Below are 20252 nucleotides of genomic sequence, written 5' to 3' on the forward strand. Positions count from 1 at the left end.
AGTGAGGCCCGCTGCCGCGCCGCCGCGCTCCTCCCGCCCCCCGCCTCGTGCTCGCAGCCCCGCTCCCGCACTGACGCTGCGCGCGAATCATACGCCCAATAACGCACCGGCCTACTGCTTATTACTCAGATTTATTTGATCGTGCACAGGGTTGATGGCCAGCGACTGGTGTGAACGTCTCTGTTGTCGCAGACGTGCACCCTTGAACTCAGGAGAACGTTTATAAAAGCGACCGAATCACATATACATACTTTCAAGAGAATGTTAAGATAGTTGATTTATGATGATGATGAACACGAGGCTTGTAGTGATAATTAGTCGAGGTCGGTCTACGTGCACGGTGACGGTGGTCGTCACGCACATGCGTGGGCACGACGCCAGGAAATCCTTTATTGATTCCCGTACTCCCGTTTTCTAAGGAATGTCACAGGCGTTGCTACCGCCGAAATTTCGCCCTACCGTTGTTATAATTTGGACTAAGCGAATCACGGTACGCTGGACGCTTTGTTTTCATTGCTCAAGTTGAACTTACCTTTTAAACATTTAGCTATTTCATAAGAAACTGTAAGATGTACCATAGATGTACTTGTTCTGTAAGATTGTGTAGATCAATACAAAACTCGAATAATTATTAATGTTAAGTCTTGGCTTATATGTAGTAATAGTTTCAGCATCAATTTTTTAAAGTTGAAACGGAGTAACTTAGCGTCCTTCTTTCGTTTGATGTCATTTAACTTTTTTAGTTGTCAGTCTATTAAGGTTGAAGTAAGTAAGTGTGCGCAAGCTTAAGCTTATTAGCCTTAATAAATATATATACGTACTAAATTCGTGACCACGAATATCTTTCTACTTTTTTTCCTGCTTATCCGTCGGTTATATGTTTGGGTTTGCCAGGACTGGTAGCGAGCTCACGGGACTCAGCCTGAAAGGGTGAGCAACTTACTGGGTAATTCACCGCTCGATTTCACGCCGGTGGCCTATTGCCATTCCACCTACGATAATTAAAAGGTTGCCGATTCGGAACCAGGCAGGCAACGACAAGTTTGCGATTGAATGATTTTAAATCTGTATCTATGATGAATGATGTCTTAACACGGTCCGAAATATAACGGACTTCAAATAAAATTTAACTAAACGAAATATCAGATCTTTGCCTATGAAATAGTCGTTTATAATATATATAAGAAAATTAAAGTTATTTTTATAAATTTGTTTTATTTCTATCAATAAAAATATGCATCCAAAAAAATTTCCCTCTCCGCTGGTATCGATAGATGCATCGGACAGAGAAATTTTTTAATGTTCTTTTCGAAGAAGCCAGGTGTACGGGACCCAAAAAACTCTTCTAATGCATTTTGTAATGCCTATTGGGTATTGAATTTTGCGCTGCCAAGAAGTTCCACTTTTGTCAGCTCAAGGTCAGGTTAATACGGTGGATGGCGCCAAACTTACAATCTTATCCCTTGTAGCTTAGGGACCGTCTGTAGTGCGGTATGAGGTTCAGGGTTGTCGTATAGAAGCGGCGGGGACGAGCGATTAGCCTAGGCTGGCCGACTGTATTTGAAAATAGAATTCATTTCAATTTATAAATTATTGGCAACCATACACTCTTTCTTAAAATCATCTGTAAAATCTTAATGGAGTTTTTGGCGTGAACGCGAAGAGTGAAGTTGTGATTTATTTTATATTGTCTGTTTAGTGTTTCTTCGGGTTTAAAATGTGTAATAACGATGGTTTATTAACTGTTTAATATCTGTGAAAGTGCACAAGTGTGGGAAAATGAAACAAAGCCGCTGGACATAGTTTCTCGGGATTCTCCAAAAAGCCAACTGAAAAAGTCTCAGTAAATAACCACCGTTTTACTGAGATTATATTTCATCCCATATCATCTCATCTCATTTCATTTAATTTCATCTCAGTTGATTAATATCTCAAATTAATCATCTTCATTTCATTTCACTCCATATTATCATATTTCATAAAAATATGATTAAAAATTCAAATAAAACTTGACCTAAAGGTCTTAGTTACCAGGTCATAATATCCCTTAAAAATTTTAATGTTAATTTTCCAACAGTAACGATGCTATGTCATGTGAGACAAAAAAAACAAAGAGAGTATGTAAAAAAATGCAGAATTTCTTTCAAATTAAAATTTGTGTCATGATAGGTACATTTAAAGTTGTTATTATTAATTAGCCGCCCTAAGAAAAAAATACGTCGATACGTAGTTCGTTCTCGCGGGAACTTTACAAAAATGTTCCAAAGCAGTATCGGCTTTATATATATATATATATAGTAAAAACTAAGAAAAGTTTTGTTTTAAATGAAAATGGCTGAGTGGTGTACTATCTCTATTTAATCTGTGATGGTAATGCTACGTGACGCAGACACGTAGTGGGACTATTGTGTAATCCTACTGTACCCCGTGAATGGAAACTTAAGCCATCTTAATTAAAATAAAAGCCTTCACAAGGGCAGATTCACATGATGTTAAAGCGCACTGATTTAAATATCTCAGTAAATTTCAATTATAGTAATAAACGAGAGATTTTGTGGGACTTACTTTTGATCACTTGTAGAAGTCGTTTTTGGAAATTATTCAATAGCATTGTGGATAGCAGTCAGCATTTAAATACTTATCACAACGCAAGATGTCATGCTTAAGATAAAACTCTATAAAAAGATCAATTACTGACGTTTACCTATGGAGGGTCCAGGTAAAGAGTAACAATATCCGTAATTTCTGTGAAAATTTATGCATTCAATGCAAAATGCATGTCAATGCGACCAATTAGGAAAGCGCTACCATAGCGAGTGGTGTCATTGCAAAGGTAGCGCCAAAAATTATTATAACTTAATATTATTAAATTTATGAATATTATTAAACTTTCCAACTCAGCAAATTTCACTCAGCCTACAGCACTGCTACATTCATATCATACTATAATCATACCGCTGGCAAGGTTAGAGGTGTTTTGGTGAGTTTTTCAGTCGTAGTTGACTGCTTACAGCTGGACACTTTTCCCCCATATTAGACAGTTCTTCTTTTTTTTTGTTGCTTAGATGGGTGGACGAGCTCACAGTCCACCTGGTGTTAAGTGGTTACTGAAGCCCATAGAGATCTACGACGTAAATGCGTAATGACGTAAAACAAACAATATTATATGGTTTTACACTGACAAATATAAATATTTAGTAAACAAGGAAAAATATAACAAAGAAAAGGCTTAGCTGATACCGTCCAGTGTGTGGGCATCGCTGCAATTCAGTAATCCTCGTTACCCTTTGGTGTTGTGCGGAAACTACAGCTTCACAAAATATCCGTGGGATATATAGTTTAAGCACAACAATATATTACATTGTGACCAAAAATAACGAAAAAACGTGGTCATATGTGTATACCTACATAAAGCTTATATTAATGCTTTTTATATCTAAGGATTTTTTGTATTTGTGTATCTTTTTTCTCTATTTTTGGAACAAAGCTTCAAAATGTTTCGAGCTTCTTCGCTATATTCGTTTACTTTAGTGGATTGAAAAGAAATAAAAAAAAATGGCGGGAGACTTTTTTTTCATTTTTGTTTCTAAAACGTCTATAATACCGAGATCGTATTTTATTTTCGCTTCGTATAACGCCACAGGTACTGAATTCAATTCGGCCGTGTCTTGTAGTTTCCGAACTTTAAAAAATAAGAACCACCTGGATCCATTTGGTAATCATCTGATAATCGTCTGTTAATTAAATTACATATAGCTTGGCAAATTAAACTTAAATTATTCTTTTACAACAATAACAAATGCATGTCATAAAAATAATATGAAGGACTAGCCCGCTGAATTTATTTCACCAGTTCTCGGGAATATGAGTTTTCAGGACTTATAATTCAGGACTTAAGGATTCATTATGTATCTCGCCCCGGGATAATGTATTAGTAGATGTCGCCGAAATGACTGTCGAGTCGTGTATCCTTGGAATGATTTGGCATCACTGATGCAATAAGAATATAGTCAGCGCGACAACTCTATTTCTTCTTGGGTCTAGACTACTTTGGTTTTCAAAAAATGGAAAGCTCGAATATTTTACGACAGACGGTTATGATGATTCTGAAAATCAAATAAAATTCCAAAGTATAATTCGATGTTGATTATTTCTCCAATACAGACATTTTCGTTGCATAGGCATTAAGAATAAATTAGAATTTCGTTTGTATGTAAATATTACGATATGATAAAATGAATCGGTACAAACATCGATATTGAAAATGTGCTTTGATCTTCAACAATTTATATCGTCGTCAAATTAAACAAAAAAAAAAGAGCAAATTGGTTTTTTTTTTTAAATCATATGATACAATCATTTGTTAATTTGTAAACTTATATATTCTAATAAACGCGTCACATTCTAACATCTAGTTTTTCGACAAAATGTCAGTACAAAAAAAATGTATAAAAATTAATGATACATTCGTATCCAAACGTCACTGGTTCGGCACATCATACGACTAAATACAGCTATATGTACATATTTACGTATCTACGTATAAATAATATATATTTACTCTACTAAGTACTTTGCACATTTGATTTCTCATTTTGTAATTTCACATTCTGAGGTAAGCGAATGTATCGGTTGTGTGTTCAACATTCACTCGCTATCCAGCACACGAAAATACTGTATATTCGTATTAAAAATGCAGTCTTTAAAGTTACAATTTTTACCTAAAGATCACAACGATACATTATGGATATTTAAAAAAAAAAACACTAAGTAATCTCATAAATAGCGACCTAAAACTAGTTTAAAACTACGTAAATAATTTGTACAATTAATCTGAGGCACTCCACAGATTCAGGTGTCGAAAATTAAAAAAAAAAAAAAAAAAACGTAGACGTAAAATAAATAATTAGCATAAGTTAATAATAATCGACCACAGTCTTTAGATAAATAAACATAACAAGAGCAACGGATGACGAAACAGAAATGTCTTTACAATAGGAACACACAAACGTTTAGATCTTCTACATAGTGGATATTTGGTTTAACAAGAGTTCGCACCGTTCAAATATCGAATCACAATGCGGAAGCACCAGCGCCGCCCTCTGTGGAATGTTTGCGGTACCGACCCGTACTCGACGCGTGCTGGGCTCCCACTGCGCACCGAACTTCATAGCCTCCGCGTCATTCAGGTACCAAGACCCAGTAGTATCTCTCTCCCTCTTTCTCTCTGTGTCAGTGGCGAGAGGAGTCGCTCTCGTGTCCGGAGTCGCGGCCGTTCTCCCGCGGCGACGCGCGATGCTCCCTCTCGTCTCTGTGCCGGTCTCTGCGGTCTCTCTCTCTCGATCTCTCGCGGTCTCTGTCTCTATCTCGGTCTCGGTCGCGGTCTCTGTCCCGATCGTCGTCGCGGTCTCTACGGCGGTCGTAATAGTGATAGGAGCGTCGAGTTTTCCTGTCGCTCGGCGTGACCACCTCCACTTTGATGTTTGCAGTGGCCGTCACCTGGAGAATAAACCAGACCATAATTATTAGTAGAAAGTACATAGTCCCACAAGTAAAGTGAAATATTCCGTTTGATTGCCGGGATCTACCTAACTAGGGAAGAGAAAGTGATAAAACTAACCTTGGTAGTGATGGCGCCCGTGTGAGTAGTCTTGGAGGTGGGAGTAGAGCGTCCGGAAGTGGAGTCACTGCCATTGTAGGTGGTGGTCTCGACGACGAGCTCTGGCTGCACTAGGATGGACTGCATGGAAGACTGTACGGAGGGCGCCGAGCTGTGCCAGCTTGGGGGCTCCTCGGTGATGGTTGTGAGGGAGGGCGCGGCGCGCGGAGGGCCCTTGCAGCGCGTCCGCTCGGCGGCGCCCCCCGCGCCCGCCCCCCGCCGCGCCCACACCGGCGACCGCACCGGGGACGGGGTCGGCAGCCGCTCGCCGTGCTCCAGCGGCCTCACCTGCACACGACAACAAATACTCTCCTTATTACTTGAGATTTTTGAGATAGTTTCAAAGTTTTGTTTGCTGTATCATCAAGGTGGGTGGCGCATTTACATTGTAGATGTCTATGGATTTTAGTAACCACTTAACACTAGGTGGACTGTGAGCTCGTCCACCCATCTAAGCAATAAAAAAAAATCTACATTTTAATCGATTTTCTTTATCTAGTATTCTTGATTCTTTCTAAGGTTTTGTTCATTATTTACAGCAAAAGAAGTTGTATTCGCATTGTTAGTGTTTATTATTAAGGCTTACTCAACCTTAGAAAGAGGATCGATACAAATATATACTAATATATAAATCTACAGTGGTTTTTACGGATGTTCCGTTATAACTACTGAACCATGCATCCGATTGACTTGAAACTTGGTATCCATGTAGAAAATACATTTACGTAATGGATAGCCTAATATTTATATAAGTGTTGGACTCCCTACACCAGTTGCGGGGGCGTTAATTATGAGAATTTTGTGGGGGTGAGAAATAATAACGTTAATTTTAAATGCCCAGCGAAGCGGAAGGGTGCAGCTAGTTTTAAGTCTCATTTCTATAAAAAGTAAATGGGAAACTTATGGGAAAAATATCATATCCGTTACAATACTTGTCATTTTAAAGTAATAATTAAACGTCTTTCTCCTTCAAAATACTTATTATTTTTCCATATTTTATTGATTACTGATGATAGTCATATAGGTAAAGATGAACTTATTGAAATACAGATTTATGCATGTAAGCAGTAACGTATACGAATACCAAAATTAAGAATTCTGTATATTTAAAAAAAATATTGTTAACTTAGTAAAAAAAAAATCACACTCTGTATATGTTTTTCAAGTTACACACCTCCGCGGCCGGTCCGAGTATCGCCAGTACAACCGGGAAGAACAGTAGACCGTCGACGAATCCCAGAACGATGAGAGCCAGTAGTAATTTCAGGAACAGTCTGGCGACGAAACCGAACTCGCTGGTCGCCAGCATCGACGCGGCCAGCGCGGCCGCGACGGCGCCGTGCACCACCGGCGCCAGCACAGACTCCAGCGCGAGCGAGGCCCGACGCCGCTTGCAACCGATCGACGTTACGAAGCCCTGTCAAAGAACACGTTCAATTCATTTAACGTCGACAAAAATACAATATAATTATATTTTTTTGTAAATTTTAATAATAGCTTATTTATCATCGGTCAATTTTCTCGGAACTCTAATATTAATTACTAACTATCACTAAATAATAGTTTGAAAAAAACTAACAAAATACGCTTTTATAGAAAATTCAACTAAAAGATAGAAAATAAATTTTATTAAATTTAAATTAAAAATAGTGTATGAAAAAAAGATTTTATTGTAAAAAAGCGTGGGGTGCATTATACAAGTAGTTATAAATAATTTATGAACAAATATGAGTAGAAGGGTTATTTTGATAATATCCTGAAAAGTGGCCCACGCTTTTTTACAAACTTTTTACACGTTTTTTTAAACTATTATTTATTTTTCATTTTTTAAGTGAATATCAATTTTTCACTCTTTTTCAGTTTTTTTAAAATATGGAATTTAAGTATACCAAATTTCGAGTTAATCCGACGTTTTGAAGAGGGTCAAAATCATGTTCAAAGATTCCGTTACAAACATACATACATACGTCTGAAGCTAATAAAATTAAAAATAACATAAATGGTCATACGCAAATATAAAGGTCAATGAACTCACCAAGCACAAATGGACGGTGAAATGCACTCCTCGACCGATGGCCAGTACAAGTAGGACTGCCGGTATGGCGGACAGCTTAATGCCAAGTAGCGCCATCGTGCCGAGCAACTGGAGCACCAGCACAGCCAGCGCGAGCGTCACGAGCACCGCCGCCCACACGTTCAGCAGCAATACCATTACAGCCTGAAAATAATCGTAGGCTTTTAATTTAGATCATTATGATAATTTCGACAAAGTAATTATTTAAGCCCAAATGGGGTAAAATGAAATTTTGGGGGGTAAAAATAAAACTTTTGTGATTAAAAAGTATATATTGAAGTGAAACTTCTTTAGAATCTTTAAATTTTTAGTTATTGTTTTCTTTTCGAAATAAATATTTTGGGGTAATAATTTAAAAAGTTCCCGGACCGCTGATTTAACACATCACTAACTGACTCGGTGGTGCAGAAGTTTGCGGCTCTGACTATTTGCGCTGAGGGCCTTAGGTTCGATTCCCACATCGGGCAAACAGTTTTGTTTACCCATTGTTTGGGTGTGTATTATCTATATATGCATATATTTAAACAACACAGGGAATCCTAATTTGGGGCCGGATGACCGTGTGTGATTTGTTCCCAGTTATTTATTTGTTTATTATTATTAAAAATGAAATACTTATTTTTGTTAGCTAAGCATTTGTTGTATTAACAAGTTCGTACTTCCGCCGACTGACCGCTCTCGCGTCAAATCAGAGCATTGACCCAGCGCGTACTTCATTGCGGATATAAATCGCGAATCATTTGTTTAATAATGATTTTATCAGGAGCATACGTTTTAGATAATAGCATAAAATTTTCCTGAACTTACCACAAACACAGCAGACAGGGCGCAAGCGAGGGCCAGCGATAACGACGTTCTCAGATACAGATACTGCTCCCAAAACAGGAAAGGAATACCAGACGGGAAATTGGACAATCCCTTCGCTTCGAACTTCAAGCACAGCTCCCTGACGGACGTTATCAAAGCCTTTATACTCTCCGTGTCACTTAACCCTGCCAGGTAAAAGGGCAGCTGGGTATAAATCAAGGGAGACGACTTGGGTATTTCCAGGTCCATGTCGCTAGAAGAGTGCGTCCATTTTTTCGGTTGCGGTTTCAGATTGCCTTGTGACGCTCCGTAGGCCAACGCGTCGTTTGTGGCCCAAGCCGACAAGTAGTTGTAGAACGCGTCCGTGTTGATGATGCCGTCTTTGCCCACAAGTCTATGGCCGCTCGCTCTGTCCGCGGTGATCAGTGACTTGTCGATGGGAGTGTCCACGTGACCCGTCTGCACCATGAGTTTGTATGCTAAAATGGCCTCGTCGCTTGCGTTTTTGCACCAGTACTCCTGAGTGATGCAGCCGCTTTCCACTTCTTTATCGAACACCGCTTGCAGATCTAAGAGCCAGTCGCGGAACAGAGTCAACCAGAATTTCGTGAGGCCGCCGTTGTCGTTCTTTATGATGTTAGGTATCCTGACAAACTGGTCGTGGTATTCGTACAGCAGCCTCTGATTGGTCGGGTACTCGAAGTCGCCCTTTGTGACCGCGTACATGTTGTAGAAGCCAAAGTACTTCTCTTGTCGGTACAAGAATTGGTGTTCGTCAGTATTTTCTGGCACTATGTCGGTGAGGTCTAGGCCGTCCCTGACTTTTGTCGCGCCCCAGACACTGGCCAGTATCACGGCGATCAACGCTAGCATCGATGTTACCTGTAAACGAATACGAAATTTTTTGTAAATAAAAAAAAAGTTACTTTTAATTTATATAGTTAAAAGATAAGGAATGAGTATATCAGAGGAAGTGTGAAAGTAGCCCCGGTGATTGACAAATTATAAAGCGGACGGTGAGCGTGGTATGGATATGTGATGCGTACTCGTAGAGAGGAGATGCGTGTGACTAGGAGATGTATGGAAATGGTAGTGCAAGGTAGAGGGGGAAAAGGTCGACCGAAGAAGACATGGATGGAGTGTGTGAATGACGACATGAGAGAGAGGAGTGTTGAGATGACGGTTGATAAAAGAGAATTTAAGAGAAAAAATCGCTCCTTTGGAGACGCTCGGGCAGCTGTTAGCAAATTTCACCCCTCCTGGCTGAGCCCTTGCTCACCTGCCTGCCCTGGTAAAACTGGAAAGGCCTCCGGGCCACCATTAATCTCTCAAACATATAAAAAAAAATTCGCTGTACCGACCCCACCTAGTGGGGTAAAAGAAAGAAGAAGATAACTAAAAACTACCGTTGTGTGTCGGTGTATAATGTGTATTAAATTGATCAGAAATCGTTTGACTTTCTTAATAGTATGTATGTAGATGTTGTATGAAAATTACCTTCATTGATGGTCTCATAATGAAAGGAGCGTAATGATTCTTTGCCCATTTCGTCAAGGACAGACTGATGCATGACACTTTGGATTCATCTCCCGTTTCTTCAGGATCCAGCGGTTGTCGCGTCGCGTCTTTCCAGCTATTCTGTAATGTCAACAAATTATTTATTAATGACAAATATGCTGACGAATAGAAAATTCGATTTTATTAATTTTATAGAAAATTTATAGAATGTGGTTCCTAAAGATGAAAAGAGAAGAGAACTAATGTGTTAATTAATTCAATCATTTAATCAAATTCATAGTCGTGATCATCATCATTGCGTTTCAGCTAAAAAGTAATGTTGGCAATTAATGTGCAGTTTACCATGACATGACATTTGAATAATTCGAAAATCATTAATTCGAGACAAGGAATGGAAAGAATAAATCAAACAAAAGAACGCCACCCATAAACTTGTAATTTCGAGTTCAACTCACTTTAGTATTGCTTCCTCTGTTCCTGGTCCTGTCGGTGACTCGTCGCTTGGGCACTGGGTTCTCGGGCATGATGCAGCACAGCACGTCAGACCGCGCTGCAGACCGACGCCTCAAGTCCAGCGAAATCATTGCCGGGAACACTATCAGCATTGAACCCAAATTGAACAGCAAGAGGATGGCGGCCTGGAAATAAATAACAAAAAATTTATTAACCTTTTTTTTCCTACCTAATCTTTGGTAGCCTAAGGGGCTATTTCAACTTCGCGCGCTAGGTGAGCTCACGGACTCAACCTGAGAGAATTGCTAAAACTAGCCCTAGCAAGAGCAGTGCTTCGCTGAATCAACTACGAGATCGGAATCGCGATCTACTGAGAAGATCCGACGAGAAACTTAATGGGTTGTGTCTATAGGCTAGCATTATTAACATAATCTATGCTACACTATGCCGCGACTCTTCTATTGCAAGTGACCGACTCACTCACCACCTAGAGCTTTCTGTGTTATGCGGTGCCGTGTGATTGACAAGAAAAAAAGAACCATGCCTTACACAAATAATACTTCCAACTCGTCTCATGAAAACGTAACAGTTGAAGATCAACGGTTAACTAGTTGACATATGTATGTAATAAAAACGGCACACGACATTGAGGAAGAATCCAATGTAATATATTCTATACTATATACTATATGGGTACTTGAAGGACTTTTTGGCGGGAACGCGAGGAGTGAAGTTGTGTGATTTTTTTTATTTTATCTATTTAGTGTTTCTTCAGGTTTAAATGTGTAATAACGGTGGTTTATTAACGGTTTAATATCTGTGACAGTGCACAAATGTGGGAAAATGAAACAAAGCCGCTGGACGAACTTCTCGGGATCCTCCAAAAAGTCCACTGAAAAAATCACAGTAAATGACCACCATTTTACTGATATTATTTGTCATCCAATATCATCTATTTTCCTTTAGTTTCATCCCAGTTGATTAATGTCTCAAATTAATTATCATCATTTCATTTCATTTCGCTCCATATCATCATTGTTCATAAAAATAAGAATAAAAACTAAAATAAGACATGACTTAAAGGTCTTAGTTACCAGGTCATAAAAACCCTTAAAAAATCTATACTCTATACTATATACGTACTTGAAGACAGAAGACTCGTAGCGCGGGTATCGGAAGCAGTGCGGCTGCCAAGAACGCCAACACGTTGCAGAGCGACGCCAGAAGCACACTGAGGCCGCTCTTCTTCAGCACGAGACCGGTTCGTTCTTCCCGGGGCACGTCTCCCGCTTGTTCCACGTACGTGTGAGCGAGAAGGAACATGTCCTGCACTCCCAGTCCGAGCGCTAGGAACGGAACGATCTGCGTGCTCGAAGCGTTGAACGGTATGCCTATTAACATACAATGCTTTCATAACTTATGTATACTTGTTTGTTTCTGAGGATTTTAACTGTTTTTTAAGTAGTCATTTAAGAATCAATATAAGACGACGCATTCCATTGGAGGCGAGGTTGAAAAGCCAAGTTTATTTTGATGAAGCTACTTAAATTCAAACTTAACCTAGGTTCTTAGTTTTCGTCATATTTAATGATTATTATTGACAAGACATAAAATACAAAAGTTTGTGATAATTATTTCGTTAAGGGCTTTCTTTTAAGTTAACGAAAAACTAACTAACAAAACACAGATAAAAAAAACTTAAATCAAATATTTTACAAAAAACGTATTCGAAACGTAAAAAAGAATATATAAAGACAATAGAAAAATGCGAAATTAAACCGTAAAATTAGTTTTAATTAGACTCAAAATTGATTTATTATTTACCTAACAAAGCGCAAAAGCCCAGACCGGCAGCTACGGTGATGGACAACAGCATCACGCCCGCGATGCCGACGCCGGCCTGCGACCGCACCGGGTCGCTCCATTGCATCAGCGTCACCGAAACATAAACTAACTGAAAATTCGACAAAAACAACACTAAATAAAAAACATCATTTAATAAATACTATAAGCATATGAAATAATTTTTTATTGATTAGATGGGCGGAAGAGCTCACAGCCCACCTGGTGTAAAGTGCTTACTGGAGCTCATAGACATCTACGACGTAAATGTGCCACCCACCTTGAGATATCAGTTCTAAGGTCTCAGTATAGTTACAACGGCTGTCCCGTTCTTCAAACCGAAACGCATTACTGCTTCACGGCAGAAATAGGCAGGGTGGCGGTACCTGCCCGTGCGGACTCACAAGAGAACCCACCACCAGTAAAAAAATAATTTTCCTATTCGATTAACAATTTTGCTGGGCGTATTGTAAGCCCGTACGGATAAGCATCAACATCCTCCACATTTCTGCCTATGAAAATTCAAATCGATTTCTATAATATAATAGAACTTTTTTCCCTGTAAAATAATTTTGTTGTACATATATTGTACCCAATGGTTATACGTAGAAACGTAGAACTTCAAGGAATACCTTAATATACTAGAGATTCGAGATCATAACTCAAGGTACAATGAGGAAAATGAGGTTGGTAAGAAAATGCTAACTATGAATGTAGAAGGATATAGAGGAAGAGGTAGACCTAAGAAGAAATGGATGGATTGCGTGAAAGACGATATGGGTAAGAGGGGAGTGAGCGAAGAAATGGTATATGATAGAAGAGTATGGAAGGAGAAAACATGTTGCGCCGACCCCAGGTAACTGGGAGAAGGGCAGGATAATGATGAATAACTCAAGGTACAGACAGTATTGAAATCAATATCGAATGAAGTGTTTGGGTGTTTCCTTGAAGGCTATCGTCATAAAGTTAGACTTTTGTCAGGCATTTGTAATCAGCCTTCAACGATCTCAACATCTCATGTAATCAATCAAATTCCTTGACCTTTCATAATTAAGTTGAACTGCCGTAAAAGCTTAACGTTTTCAGTACGGTATGTGCACGACGAAGCTCACCATGAACACGTATCCCAAAATAATGTTCTTGAGCGAGAGTTCCGAGAATTTTCCGAGAATATCGTTGAGCGTGGACGACGAGAACGGGTAGAAACTGTAGGCGGCGGACACTTTGCCAGAAGTGGTCATCTTACGCACCTCCTGGAATGTTAGTGAACGATTAACACATCGTTTTCTAAATAATTAATTAATACGCGAAGGAAAAACTTTGTATCTCTTTTTACGAAAATTGCGCGGACGGAGGAGTATGAAATATCCCACAATTATAGAGAACATAGAGAAGGAGTGTCGAATGCTAATATTTTTTTAAATTATGACTAAAAAATACATTAAATCAATAAAAAAAACATTACACACACTACCATGTATTTGACGCACACACGCATGAATACTATTTATTTATTGTCAAACTTTTGTTCTTGACGTCTGTGGTCAAATTGAGAATAGATTAAATATTGTTTGTCTTTATTAATATTTTTCTATAGCGTAGTCTTAACGAAATTTGTGATTGTATAAGTATAAAAGTCTTTAACAATAGAATCATAATAGTGTACAAACTTATATTTCAATTAATTATAGTCGAATTTCGACTACCAGGGCATCACTAGTATATGTAAATAATAAATAGTAAAATAATTTAGAAGATTACTGTTACGTCTTTACAAAAAGTTCAAAACAGTTCAGCTGTTTAATTACAAACCGATTGATGAGATTTAGTGTTTAGCGTGATTAAAGAGATTGAAGTCAAAGTTTGGTTTCAATATGTCAATTTGCAAACAATACATAAAATTTTAGTAAACCAAATTCATTTCATTCTTGAGATAGAAGTAGTTATGGGCGAATTTAGATTGTCTAAGTTTTAATAAACACAATGTAGCCTATGAAGACTATAAAAATCATGTCTTTTTATATATTTCACGTGCTTTCGTGACAATATACATATAATCTGCACATTCATGACGTAATATGTACCATCCGAATTATATGTTTTTTTAATATTTTTTATAATTTACCTCCATTTTTTTGTCGTAATAATCAGTTTTACGGTTCGTAAGATCACTTCGCGACAGAAATAGAGGGTGTTCTTTTGCGATTTTTACATTTTATTTTTTTGTAAGCTAACATTTGACAACATATTAAATTAAATTTCTTAAAACAAAATGCTATGAAGTTTTTTTTTTTTTTTTATTGCCTTTGTAGGCAGACGAGCATACGGCCCACCTGATGGTAAGTGGTCACCGTCGCTCATGGACGTCAGCAATGCCAGGGGCAGAGCTAAGCCGCTGCCTACCAAAAATTAAATTAGTTATATATTAAGTTAAATATTAAATTAGTTACTTCATCAAATTATAGCAAATGTCAATTTGGTTAAATATAGTTAATACTCGTATAGTTAATGTAGTCGTTAAACTTACTGCAGCGAACTTTCTCTGCCAGGAGTCGAGTACAACGGCGGCTTTCTCTTGCGTCCACCCAACGTGGTGCACTTTGTAGTGATCTGCCCAATACTCGTACATCTCTCGTTCTCCCATCAGCTGTACGACCGTCTGCAGGGCCTTCGCACTCCTCAGCACCGAAGTGGAATTCCTGGTAGCGCCTCCTACTATCAGCTGCTCCGGCCAGTGCATGTACGCTGCTGCGAAGCCGTAACAGCCGTGAGACAACTCTGCTGCCACATCCGGAACCTAGAACAATAACGTTATCTTTATATCAAAATACGCGTTCAATTCTCATTACGGATCCTCCCGATCCATTAACGGTGCTTTTAGGAACCACAAGCACCGGTCACCGTCCTCGTCGAACCCGTCGCTTGCGACGAAGGGCTCGACGAGCGAATTAACTTATAGACACAGCCCACTGAGTTTCTCGCCGGATCTTCTCAGTGGGTCGCGTTTCCGATCCGGTGGTAGATTCAGGGAAGCACTGCTCTTGCTATGGCCAGTGTTAGCAACACTCCGGTTTCGGCCCCGTGAGCTCATCTACACGTTAGGGCGAAGCTGATATAGCTTCTCAAGGCCATCAGCATAGGTAGGAAATAAAAAGCGTTCAATATAAGAATCTTAAATAATTTATAACCAATTAAAAAAAAAAAAAGATTTTTCGAACATTTTTTAGTACCCGCTGGGCTACGTATAATTCATTGTTTGAGAAAATTCTGAGTAACTTGTCGTCAAATGAAGAGTCCGCGGTCACGACAAGTCCAAGAAAACAAAGTTAGGAATGAAATTTATGAGGTTTCCGTGGAAGTAGGTGTAGGTAGGTTGGGTGGTGAGCATTATTGATATAATAGTGTCATTGTGAGTGGGTACGGCGGCGGCAAACGAGGCCCATTGAAGCGTGCACAATGCACCCGTATAATGCCGCGCGGTCCGGCGCAGCGAACAATGCGCGTCCGACCGGCCCCCGAGCGAACGTGGGTGGCGACGCTGCACACTGCCATCGCACTCAAAAAAACGAACCCCAATCAATGCAAGCCGAAATCGCTGTTTGTTAGAGACAATCTTCTCAGTGGGTCGCGTTTCCGATCCACCGGTAGATTCTGCGAAGCACTGCTCTTGCTAGGGCCAGTGTTAGCAACACACCCGGTTTGAGCCCCGTGAGCTCACCTACACGTCAAGAAGCTGATATAGCCTCTCAAGGCTATCAGAATAGTTCGGGGAAAAAAAAGTTACAGACATTTTGTATCCGTAGCAACTTGCGACCGCTTTTTTTTCTAAATGAATTGTAACGCGTTCTTTGAACTGCAACGTCAAAATCGATGGGCAGTAAGTGAGGGCTCGATTGCGAAACGAGAGTTTCCGCGTGATGGTATCGTATCACACGCGAGACGAACGTAACTTTCTCGGAGGCGCGCCGGCCGCGGCAGGTAGTCGCTGCGTCTGCCCGCCGGCGATCGCTTTCATCCCGCCTTATTACCGTTTCCAAAAATATTTTATTATTATGGAACGTATTTAAAGTTTATGCGTTTAGCTTCGATAAAGATGTTTTATTTTTCATGTTCTCTATACACGTTTTATTTATGCGCTAATAAAACTGTCGTAAATTGAAGTCTCCGTAAAAGGACCGGAGGTTCTCGTAATGGTTATCAATCGTGAGTCTCGAACAAGCGTAGCGAACTAAATATTCGACACACAAAATAATATATGCTAACTGGAATGTTTACAAAGACACGAGAAGTATGTTCGCAATTTAACTGAAAGCGTTTCGTTAACAATGAGGCAGAAAGAGGACTGCAAATAGAACGTGGCGATTATTATTTGAAAACAACACTTACATGTCGCGATTTTTTGTTGGGAGCCGTTTTTGGGCAGTGCGCGTCGTTTGGGTCCAAGCAAGGCTTCTTCATGTAAGCGGAGGTGATACCAGCTCTCTTCATGTACGCTTCTACCGTCCCGTAAGGAAACTGAAACTTCAATTGCTTTACTTCTTCTAAAACTTCTTGCGGGTTCAAATGCGTCCATTGTAGCTTTTGTTTGAGATTACTGAAACGGAAAAAAAAACAGAACGTTTTGTTATCTGTTACTTCCAAATAATTTCGAATAATTCGAAGAATCCACAATCGATTTTTAAAAATAATTTCAAGATTCGATATTTTTATACTCACGGAACGTAAATAGGATAATCGGGTCCGAGGAGTTTTGAGCCTTCCCAGAAACAGTCTAGTGGTGTAATGATGGCGCAAGGAATGATGTTTTCGAAGATCTTCTCGATGTGATAAGCCTCGAAGTTAGGTATGCTGGGGCTGTAGCATAAGTCTTTCAGACGCCACTCGATGTCGTACATGTGAACCGTCACTCGGGTTGCCGCGTGCACCACCTGTACGCAATTTTAAGTTTTAATCACTAGATCATAAGGTCGTTTACCTAAATACTTAAATTTCGATTTTAGAGAATGAAAGTAGTATAGATAAATATGAAAGTTATAGTGTTTGGGATGCGACAGTTTGAAAACAAACAAAAAAATAACTTAAAGCTTATGATCTAAATATGGAGAACCTAAAAACTTTAAATATTCAATACGAAACACGGCCACACTCAGGTCTGATTAAAGCTAAATAGATATCTTCAAACGTTACTATGATCCATCGTCCACTGACGGTACTATTATACAAACCATTTCTACAGTACCATCAAAATTTGATGATTAAATGATATCTGTACTAACACATTAATATGCAGTATGCGATTAATATCGGAAGAATAATCCCGTAGAAGACAAACATACCAACACAATTTTTGAAGTTATACTTCTTTAGGCGCGTAATGAAAAATTGATGAGAGTGAAATTTTACGATGCGCGCGCACCGTGACACAAAATTAACAGAAATGAAGTTGCCCACTAAATCGCTCATACGACCGACGTAACTTGGCGAGTCTGAATATAGCCGCAGGTGAACTTTCGCGCATGTACACTCGTAAAAAAAAGTGTTATTAGCATAAATTTTTTAGTAATATAAATGACAAAATTACTATTTAATATAATTCATTCTAAATATTATTAAATTATTTACGTTAAATATTTATTATTTATTATTTAAGATTTAAAAAAAAAAAGTATAACTTCTTACGCGCGTACATAAATACACGCACCCTTTTTTATTTATGTTTTTGCAAAAGGTAGATCTGACCTTATGGGTCTAAGCGAAACCTATAATGAAATGAAACGCCGCTCAGTTGAGATTGAAGTTTCAATGCCATTAGAGGGTATTTCGGTAAAAATGTTATTTTAAACAAATAAAGGTAGGTTTTTTTTTAATTTCTTACCTTTGAAACCTGAGTACAATACAATTTATTTCACTAGTTTTATTACACGACATTTTACCTTGAAAGATATTCGTGAAGACACGTCAGGTACATAGTTATTTAGATAAATCGGTACCCACTCTAGGAACGAACCGCGGCCTGCGACTAAGACTACAAAACGTGTCACGTTAGACCCCAGAGCTATCTTCAAATGTTTATGTACGGAATCGGAATGTGATATTCCACATCCGCCGAGAAACACCCGTTATCCTAAAACTAGCCTAAAGGTGTAAACTTTAAACAGATCTCATTCATGGAAATCACATACGATTCTCTTAAAGCCGTTTTGAAGAACACATAATATTTATTAATAAACAGAACGTGGACAATAACGTGTATATATTTGTAAACAGCTAAAGGTTGAAACTAGACGCGTTTGTCGAATGTCATCAAAATCGTATGGAAAATATTTTCTAGCGCATAAAAAAGAAACATTGTTTATGAAAAAACCGATTCCCTGATGTACCAGTAACAAACGCACCGAGTTTAACCAATATTAGATGATGACGGTTTTTTTTTTGATAACGCCATCTTGTTGTCTTTAAAGCGGTTAGTTGCCCTCAATTAAGAAAAATAGTATTATTATTCGCCAATAGATGTCGGTATCGCAGGATCCGACTGATGCATGACCACGACCACTCTGTCAAGAGTGTACGAATAGGAAGAAGAAGAAGAATAAGATGTCGGGAAGAGTTGATTATTGAAAACACGAATAAAACAACATTTTCTGAAAATAAATCGTAGCTAGATCGATTTATCGCCCCCGAAATCCCCTGTATACCTACTAAATTTTATGAAAATCATTGGAGCCGTTTCCGAGATTCAGATTATATATATATACAAGAATTGCTCGTTTAAAGGTATAAGATACGATATATATAAGATGATATTCACAAAAGACAAACACACAAACAAGTGCTCATTTTTACTTACATAGAGACGATTGAAGAAAATCACCTGTCTCTTAAGCACATGCTATAATTTAATGGATTTACCAATATGAAGTATGAGGAGCTAACTTGTTTAATTTAATTACCTTTAGGTGTTCGAGTAGAGCCCCCGCGTGTAATAAGGACACGTCGGGGTCCTTGGCCGTTTGGATAATAAGCTGATGCGTTGATGAGTCCGCTTCGCCCAACGCTTCTGCCGTGTACTTCAGTTCAGCTTCTAATCTACCTCCCTCTGAAATAAAAAAACGGCTTAAGAAATTTACAAAATAGACTATAAATTTTGTTGCTTAAAGTTCCTTACAGAACTACTAAAACACAAAGTTGAGGCCGGTTAGTTCTAGCCTGATGATGGTAAAAACTCGACCGTAATCACTGATGCTTCAAGATTCATTTTACATTGTCACTTTTTATATAATAATAACTGACTAAATAGTGGCAGTAGTAGCAGTAATATTATTTATCCAGCTCTATCTAAAGCTTTATAAAATAAGATACAAAAATCTCGGTGCATGATGCACACTTCTCTATCGAACTTAAAAGGGTACCTACCAAGTTGTGCGGCTCAGAACAGATTTATAAATTTTGAGATTCGATTTATTAGCATTTGATGATCGATTGATTTATTATTAGGTTTTTTTTAAATCGATTCTTCAATATAACATGTTTTCAAGAATTGATGGATTTAAAATATGTAATTTATATATACATGTTTCCTTCGTTTACTACACGAGATATTTAAATTGATATATTATGCAAGTTTCTGTTTGCGTGCGTAATTCCTTTCAAGGGCTCGAATTTACAAGCGCGCGGACTTCTCTCGAGTGTTTTAATGATAAGTAGTGCACAATATATGAAGGCTGTTTTTATAACAAATGAGTAGCACGAATAAAGACATAAAGAGTTTAATGAATGGTGTACGTATTCAGTGTCCCGATAAGGAATGTGGTCTTGATACTTTTAAAGTTCAGGTTTATTAACATAGGCATTTTTAATCTACTAGCTATTGCCCGTGGCTTCAGTGTAGTTTCCCGTGGC

General features: G+C 38.6%; 1 protein-coding gene across 1 annotated transcript in view; it reads right to left on the reverse strand.

Annotated features, from left to right (window-relative positions):
• Positions 1-4131: 4131 nt before the first annotated feature.
• LOC101743039 (protein patched) overlaps positions 4132-20252 on the reverse strand; it is a 40418-nt gene continuing 24297 nt past the window's right edge. The window contains exons 3-16 of the mRNA XM_004930019.5: positions 19304-19449; positions 17070-17281; positions 16740-16947; positions 14881-15150; positions 13466-13606; positions 12336-12465; positions 11655-11902; positions 10514-10696; positions 10038-10178; positions 8541-9422; positions 7695-7877; positions 6834-7076; positions 5621-5947; positions 4132-5499 (exon numbers count right to left, since the gene is read on the reverse strand). Of these exons, the coding sequence (XP_004930076.2) occupies positions 5233-5499; positions 5621-5947; positions 6834-7076; positions 7695-7877; positions 8541-9422; positions 10038-10178; positions 10514-10696; positions 11655-11902; positions 12336-12465; positions 13466-13606; positions 14881-15150; positions 16740-16947; positions 17070-17281; positions 19304-19449 (3581 nt within the window). The 3' untranslated portion in view covers positions 4132-5232. The remainder of the gene's footprint in view (positions 5500-5620; positions 5948-6833; positions 7077-7694; positions 7878-8540; positions 9423-10037; positions 10179-10513; positions 10697-11654; positions 11903-12335; positions 12466-13465; positions 13607-14880; positions 15151-16739; positions 16948-17069; positions 17282-19303; positions 19450-20252) is intronic.

This window comes from Bombyx mori, chromosome 5 (genome assembly GCF_030269925.1).
Source record: "Bombyx mori chromosome 5, ASM3026992v2".
In the NCBI taxonomy this organism is placed as follows: domain Eukaryota; kingdom Metazoa; phylum Arthropoda; class Insecta; order Lepidoptera; family Bombycidae; genus Bombyx; species Bombyx mori.